The sequence below is a fragment of the Desmodus rotundus genome, chromosome 12 (assembly GCF_022682495.2).
Source record: "Desmodus rotundus isolate HL8 chromosome 12, HLdesRot8A.1, whole genome shotgun sequence".
NCBI classification, from domain to species: domain Eukaryota; kingdom Metazoa; phylum Chordata; class Mammalia; order Chiroptera; family Phyllostomidae; genus Desmodus; species Desmodus rotundus.
In genome coordinates, this window is record NC_071398.1 from 75432428 (window position 1) to 75440045 (window position 7618).

Below are 7618 nucleotides of genomic sequence, written 5' to 3' on the forward strand. Positions count from 1 at the left end.
CCAGCCCTCGCCCCGCCCCTAGTCCGCCCCCAGTCCGCCAGGGGTCCGCCCTGTCCAAGGGAGCGGCTGAAAACCCCCAGCCCAGCCTAGGCGTTCCACACGCCCCACAGCCCGCCTGGAGTGCGCGCTCATTACTTGCCAGACGGTAAGGAGTTTTATTTGGGGGGTGGGGGGGGGTTCTCTAGAAAGCGAGAAGCAAGCCCTGCTGGAGACCTGTTCCACTGAGCTTGGGGATCAAAGGTCCTGGGAGACAAGGGTCCGGTAGCCGCTTCGGCCGCACTGTCAGATCCTGCCCCAAGCCCCGACCCTCATTGCTGGGCGATGAGGTCAGGCCGTGCTGTGGGTGCACAGACGGGGCATCCGCCCAGAGCAGTGCCTCAGGGACTGTGCCCCACGCGTCGGCTTCAGCCCTGGGTCCTCTCCGGTGAGGAAGGAGGGAGTCGGGGAATGGCTAGTTGGCCCCAAGCGCCGGAGTGCCCCGGGGTCTCTGGCTCAGCACCTCGCGACCCTGCACTTCCTGGTTCTCGGAGCACGTGCGGGCACTGCCTTCCCTCTGCACCCTGGGGCTGTCTTTTCTGTTATTTCTTCTGCCAGCTCGTTTCCTGGGGACTCGGGGTCACGGGCTTGCACTGGGGTCCCACGGTGGCTTCTCCTTCCCCGTTCGGGAGGGAGTTGAAGCCGCAGTCTACTCTAGGAGATTCCCCGTAGCGCAGGCATTTGGGGACTGCAGCCGACCCGGGCGCCCAGCCTGAGTGAGGTGGTGGTGGTGGGGATGACTGCTTGCCAGGCCCTCCAGGCCCGACGTGAGCCGAGGTCCCCACCCCGTGCTTCCCACTGCTGAGAAAGCCGGCGGTTGCCGCGGGCGGGCTGGCCGGAGGGCAGCAGAGACCACTGCGTCACCCTAGCGGCAGGCTGTGTGACTCATCTGGCAATAACCGCCCAGGGTGTGGCTAGGAGGGGGCTGGACCTGTAGGACCGGAAGTGGCCTGCCCGCTTTCCCACCCCGCAGGCCTGCTGGAGTCCACACCAGGAAAGTTCTGGGGGAATTTATTATCAGGGGGCGGAAGGCAGCGGGTGGAAGTGAGAGTGAGGAAGGACTTCTGTGGAGATCCCGTGCAGGAGGAGACTTGGATGGGCTCTCCCTAGTTCTTTCTCTGAATTCGGTGCACAAGACAGAGGGACATCTTCCTAGCTCAACCCCCATCCCAATTTCTCCGAGTCCACAGGGATGACCTAAAACTGCAGAGCCTAAGGTAGGGTGGGGCCAACAGGGCCTCACTATTCCAGAATGTAGTAGTCTTTGTCCAACTGCAGTCCCCTCTGTCATTCCTAGTGCCTCTTCTGCCCCCTGGGGATTGGCCTCTAATCCTTTCTTTACCCCACCCCTTCTCCCAACAGAATTTTCAGGTATGAGGCTCTGGCTCATAATATATCTTATATTCCCAGGGCATTTCTTCTCCTGAACTATTTCCTTGAGTCTACTTCTCTGCCCCCAAAACTCAGAACTTCTTGTCTCCTTCAAATGCACTCCGTACCCTACACGGCTGCCTCCTGAGGAACACCTTGTATGCATGCACCTGGCTGTTCTTGAGAACTGCAGTGAGTTGGCCCCTTTCCCAAGGACCCACCTCTGCCCCTGTGCTTGGAGCTGCCTCTTCACTCCTCTGTGTTGAGTGCATGTTTCTGCCTGGTGCCCCCACCCTGCCTGGGGCCTGTTTGGTACACAGAAGCTATGGCAACACCCCCCTCACCCCTCCTCCTGCAGGCCCTGTGGCTTCCTGTTTGTGTAGCTTCAGCTTTCTTTCCTGTTCACTGACTCTTGGTGGTGAGGGGGCTACCCATTGGTAGGTCTCCCACCATCCTTGCTTCTGCCTGTTCCATGTGGCACTTTGCTTTGGGGACAGGTACCACCATTTTGCCCTTTTACAATAGTCTTAATCCTAAATCTGAGTTGGCAATGTCCCCTGTGTTATCTGCACAATGAATGAAGAGTCCCTTTTTCTTCCCAATTAAACCTCCTCCAGGAACTCTCAAACCTCCCATCCCCACCCTGGATCCATCCACCTTTTCCTTGGCATTGGTTTGGGAGGTGAGGTAAGCTTCCAGCTCAGAGTCTGGGCAGGGCTTAGAGCCCCAGTGCCTTTTGTTGTCTGTGTTCCTTTCCCAACTATTGTACCCTTCTGCTTGGGGTGTGGGGCTGTTCCACAGATGCAGGCAGATCTCCAGTTTAGGTTACTTACAGCCAACCTACCCCCCAGTTGGTCAGCTGTTGTCTTCCCAGTGAATTGTCTGCTATAGACATCTCCGACACAGCTTCTTCCCACCCCGGCAGGCAACTGGCTGTCTTCCCCTTCCTTTGAGGGAGAGCAGGAGTAGGTCCTAGGGTGGGCCACTTCTGCTCCAGCAGCTGAAGTCCATCAGCCCTTGCCTGCTGGTGTGGAGGTAGGAAGGAGAACCAGCTGCCGTAGACTGGGCCTGGGCTAGGTCTGCCCCTACCGGGAGCTCTGCCCTATGACTCTAGCACTTCAGGGCTCTGGAGTAATGGCTGTCCAGAGTGGAGCCTGGACACTGCAGCTGGAGGCTGTGCTGCTGCCAGCTGTGTCCAAGCACCAGAGTGGGGGAGGAGCCCTCAGAATCCAACCCGTGTCCAGAGTGGGTCTGTCCTGCCTGTGGGGGACACTGGAAGGGTCAGGTTTCAGGCCTGCTTTCCCCTCCTAACCATGGTATCTGGGTAACTCATTCTCTTGCCCTTTCTTTCCCTGGGCCACTATGATCCGTGGGCTTGAGACCACTTGGGTCCATGGATACACAGCCCTGAGGCCCAAGTGACCATAGTGAAGCTGCTCCCAGAAGAGAAGTGTGGAAATTGAACTGGGAAAGGGTGGCCTACTGGGAAAAGGCAGTAGCCCCCAGCCCCTGCCCCTTCCTCCCAAGCTGCCTGCCATGGCCTTGTGTGGCAGAGGTCATAGGTCATAGACTGGCTGAGCAGTTGGGGCTGGCCTGGGGGAAATCTAGTCTCTTTTCCACAGGCCTCAGCTGCTGTACTGCCTACCATCCCCCAACTGAGTGTGTGTGGCTGGTGGTGTGGGTCAAGGCTCAGACCAACATTTATCTGGCCCGGCCTCCAGCCTGGGGGAAGTGGGACGGGGTGGGTTGCTTTTAATGAGGTTTAAAAATAACTGATTTATGGGGAGGATCTTTGCAGGAAATGTGTAGCTGGATAAGCTGGAGTGGAAAGGAGCAGCCATGTTGGATATGGGGGAGGGGACTGGCCTGAGACAGGACCAGCCTGACAGGGTTGGGGGGCAGCTGCTGCCCCTGTGGCCTATGATATGTATTGAGACTGAGCCTTAAGGTCCATTGAGAGGGTGGCAGGATTGTTTAATCTGGAGTGCATGGGAGAAAGGGAGGCAGACTGACTTCATCCCTTAAATCTAACCTGGCCTGGAGCCAGATGTGGGAAGAAGGAGTGGCTCTTTTTCCTCTCTTTGAGCACAGGTGCCTAGTCCTGGGGGATTCCCCTTTTATAGGCAACCAGACAGCTAGCTCTATTTTAAGCAGCAAGTTGCCTATCCAGGAAGGGGATGGGGTCCTGGCTACCCCTTGGCATACATAGCATTGCTGACAGGCCCCTGGGTGTGGGACCTAGACCTCTGGTTAGTGGTGGGTGGGGACACATTGCCCACAATGAGATGCTGCCAACTCAGGTCATCGGTCTGGAAACCACCCAGTTCTTCCTAACTATGGTCCTCAAACTAAATTAAAGAAATCTTCCTGTGTGTTTCCCCATCCCTCCCTCTCCTCCCAGGTTTCCCTAAAAATACCATCCAGGGCCCCTGTATTCTTTTCCTAGTCCTGCTGGAACAAATTACTACAAACTTAGTGACTTAAAGCAACGCACATTTAATATCTCACAGTTCTAAAGATCCCAACAAAGGTCTCATTGGCTAAAATCAAGGTGTGGGCAGGGCTGCATTCCTCATGGGATGTTCAAGGGAGAATCCATTTCCTTTCCTTTTCCACCTTCTAGAGGTCACCTCCATTTCTTGGCTCATGTTCCTACATCATTCTACCCTCTGCTTCCTTCTCACTTTCCCCACTCTGACTCTCCTGCCTCCCTATTTTGCTTATGAGGACATTTGTGAGTATACTGGGCCCACCTGAATAATTCAGGGCACTCTCTCTATCTCAAGATTCTTAATTCAGTCACATCTGCAAAGTCCTTTTTTTTGTCATGTAAAGTAACGTTCACAGGTTCTGGCAATTAAGATATAGGCATCTTGGCGGGGGGTGGACCATTATTTTGCCTACCACAGCTTCCATAAAGGAAAGTAGAATTTGTTCTTATTGCCTAGTTTCTCATAGGAAGTAACTTTTGCCTGCTGAAATCTGTGAAGGGTCTTCTCAGACCTACCTCTTCCAGAAAGCCCGACAAGCTGCTTCTGCCCATACTCTGCTGAATTTCTACAACACATAGTCTGGCCGAGCAGTTTGGTATTTGTGGTGTACAACTGTTACCCTTTCATATGCATTCACTTTGTCTCTCTAATGGCACTGTAGGGAACTTTAGTCTCTTTAGTCTCTTCTACAATTCTTAGAACAAATCTTGGGTGTTGAGTTAAAACCCAGTGGCTGACTAAGGGTTGATCCCGCCATTCCTCTTTGTAGCTTCTGGCACAGGTTTCCCAAGCCACTCCATATTCTTTTACCTTTCCTCAAATCATTCTCCTTCCCAGGGCTGAAAAAATCAGAATTGGGGTTAGAATGACCAGTTTGCCTTTGCTAAAGCTTACCACCCCCAAATGAGGGGCTAAACCCCCAATCTTGGCCTCATTTAACCCATATTCTATTTCAGTGGGCTTTGTACTCCATTTTAGTAGTGGAACCATTCAAATGAAATCTAGTGGGAAGCCTGGCCTGTGGGGCCAGAGTTCTGAGCAGTACGATTCTCCCCATGTTCTGGGGTCAAGATGAGATTTCCCTCACATGGCAGTTGTTGTCTCCTCTAGGGTCCTCCCTGGGGATATGGTGTGTGTCTTTGTATGTAGAACCTCCCACCCCACAGCCAGCAGAATCCTGACTAAAGGCTTGGATGTGTCCCCTTTCCAGCTACCACCGCCCTTCAGAATGGCCAACAGGGGACCTGCCTATGGCCTGAGCCGGGAAGTGCAGCAGAAGATTGAGAAACAGTACGATGCAGACTTGGAGCAGATCCTGATCCAGTGGATCTCCACTCAGTGCCGCAAGGATGTGGGCCGGCCCCAGCCTGGGCGTGAGAATTTCCAGAACTGGCTCAAGGATGGCACAGTGAGAGCTGGGCCCTTCTGATTGGAAGTGCTGGGAGAACAGGGTTGGGTCTAGGGGTCTGGGGATTATTTCACTTGAAGAACTGAGGACATACCTGATCAGCTTCTTTCTGAGCAAGGAGGGAACTCATGCTTTCCGTCCTCCCACTGAGTGAAAGGGAGGGTGAATAGGCCTTCCTGCAGTGGAGGACCCTAGATGATACATGGAATACTCTAAGGAAAGAACTGTTCGGGGGGTTACTCTAGTCAGTTACATTAGAATATTGAGGTTTTCACTCTGGCCTCGGAGGCAGAGGCTGGTCAGGAAGAGCCTGAGGCTTATTCCAGGTGTGTTCAGGTAGAGAAACCTCTGTGGTTCATGCTTTCTGGAGCTGAGGGTGGTGCATTCTGATTTTCAGTAGGCATAGCCTCACCTCTGCACAACTGCTGTCCTCACCCAGGTGCTGTGTGAGCTCATTAATGGACTGTACCCTGAGGGGCAGGCCCCAGTGAAGAAGATTCAGGCCTCCACCATGGCCTTCAAGCAGATGGAGCAGATCTCTCAGTTTCTGCAAGCAGCCGAACGCTATGGCATCAACACCACTGATATCTTCCAGACTGTGGACCTCTGGGAAGGTGAGCCAGGGCCATGGTGCTGTCATCCCGAAGACCAGAGATTGGGTTGGGCCATCTTGACCAGGGAGAAGGGGCAGGTTTCTGGCTCTGTGAGAAAACATAAGGTTGTGTGCAGTGTATGTGTGTGCACGTGCTTGTGTGTTTTGTGGAGGAGTTGGCCATGCTGGGGCTGGGATGGAAAAGGGTATGGTAATAAAGAGGAAAAGAATTTGGAAACTGGGCCTACTGACTTAGTGATAGAGATGGAACCCTGGCATCCAGGACCCCAGCTCTGCTGAGACCAACACATACCCTTCTCCTTCCCAGGAAAGAACATGGCCTGTGTACAGCGAACACTGATGAACCTGGGTGGGCTGGCAGTGGCCCGAGATGATGGGCTTTTCTCTGGAGATCCCAACTGGTTTCCTAAGTGAGTATGCTGGGGCTGCCCAGGCTGTGGGCAGGCTTGCCCATTTCTGTCCCTAGGAAACAACCGATCTGCTAAAGCAGCTGGCCATTTACAACGTACCTTTACATTCTTTATTTCATTTAATCCTCTGGCATGGGACTGTCCCATTTGAGCGATGAGGAGGTGGCTTCAGAGAGCTCAAGGCTCAAGGATAGAGCTGGCTCAAGTACTTAAGTCACAGCAAAGCCCGTGCTCTATCCAGGGAAGACGTTACTGGGGCAGCCTCAACCTCCTCCTAACTGACACTCCATCTCCACCTAGGAAGTCCAAGGAGAACCCTCGGAACTTCTCGGACAACCAGCTGCAAGAGGGCAAGAACGTGATTGGGTTACAGATGGGCACCAACCGAGGGGCGTCTCAGGCAGGCATGACCGGCTATGGGATGCCCCGCCAGATCCTCTGATCCACCCCCAGCCTTGCTCCTGCCCTCCCTTGGATGGTTTATATATATATATACATATATATATATATTTTTTAGCAGTGACATTCCCTAAGAGTCCCCTGGAGCTCTCAGGCTCCTGTGTGCCAGGGAGGGGGCCTGGCCTGGTGTGTCTCCTCTGGGGGTGCCCAATAATGGCCTCTCTCCCCGTGCTTACTAATACATTCCCTTCTCCGAACCTATAAAAACTGGACCAACTGACCCCCTTTTTTTGCCCTGGGACCAAAATGTAGGGCCTCCTCCTCTCCCTTCATACCTCTTCTCCCATGACCTCTGCCCTCAATCCATTCCTTGGCTGGGGGTCAGCAATGCTGCCTTCGGGCCTTCCACAAATAATGCCTTGCCCATAGCTATGGCTGCAGGGACTTAATTTACAGGGAGAAATCTGTGGCAGCTTCCACCCTGCCACAGCTGGGCTGGGCTCACCACACATTAGAGGCAGCCTGCCCTGGTAGAGGCCCTCTCTGCTTCTCATTTTCCATTCCCCTTGCTGTGGCTAAGGGGTGGGGTGGGGTGAGGTGAGAGGGAAGGGAGGGCTGCCCTCCATGGGCTGGGGCTTGAAGAATCTGAGTTTGCTGATTTAAATAAAGGATCTCTTTTCTTTTGGATGGACTCTGGCTGTGTCTGGGGCCACTGAGCCCACCGTTGGAGAGAGAAGAATATGAAGAAAGTGCAGTGATTGAAGAATATAGGGGAGGTTTTTGAGATGAAAGTTTGCAGTCCTCACCCCATCCCTTGGTTGGTTTCCTTTTCCATCTTTCTCCTTTTGTTTAGGTGAGGGTAGGTTTGGGTTGAAAAGGGACAGGCCCT

At 53.7% G+C, this 7618-nt stretch overlaps 1 protein-coding gene across 3 annotated transcripts; it reads left to right on the forward strand.

The window, feature by feature from the left end:
* TAGLN2 (transgelin 2) lies at nt 1-7414 on the forward strand. Of its 3 annotated transcripts, none has more exons than XM_024574763.3 (5): nt 1-145; nt 5110-5307; nt 5747-5921; nt 6228-6330; nt 6631-7414. In XM_024574763.3, the coding sequence occupies exons 2-5, from the start codon at nt 5128-5130 to the stop codon at nt 6770-6772; spliced, it is 600 nt and encodes a 199-aa protein (XP_024430531.1). In that variant the 5' UTR covers nt 1-145; nt 5110-5127; the 3' UTR covers nt 6773-7414. The 3 variants fall into 3 exon arrangements, with proteins under 3 accessions (XP_024430531.1, XP_053771812.1, XP_053771813.1); XM_053915837.1 differs by lacking the exon at nt 1-145 and adding an exon at nt 1048-1253; XM_053915838.2 differs by lacking the exon at nt 1-145 and adding an exon at nt 1458-1599.
* The last annotated feature ends 204 nt before the right edge of the window (nt 7415-7618 follow it).

Excerpts from the sequence above, each read along its gene's own strand:
- TAGLN2 (XM_024574763.3), top strand. The coding sequence starts at position 5,128 with ATGGCCAACAGGGGACCTGCCTATGGCCTGAGCCGGGAAGTGCAGCAG. Across the intron at positions 5,922-6,227 it reads GACTGTGGACCTCTGGGAAG|GAAAGAACATGGCCTGTGTA; the intron begins GTGAGCCAGGGC and ends TCTCCTTCCCAG. Across the intron at positions 6,331-6,630 it reads GATCCCAACTGGTTTCCTAA|GAAGTCCAAGGAGAACCCTC; the intron begins GTGAGTATGCTG and ends ATCTCCACCTAG.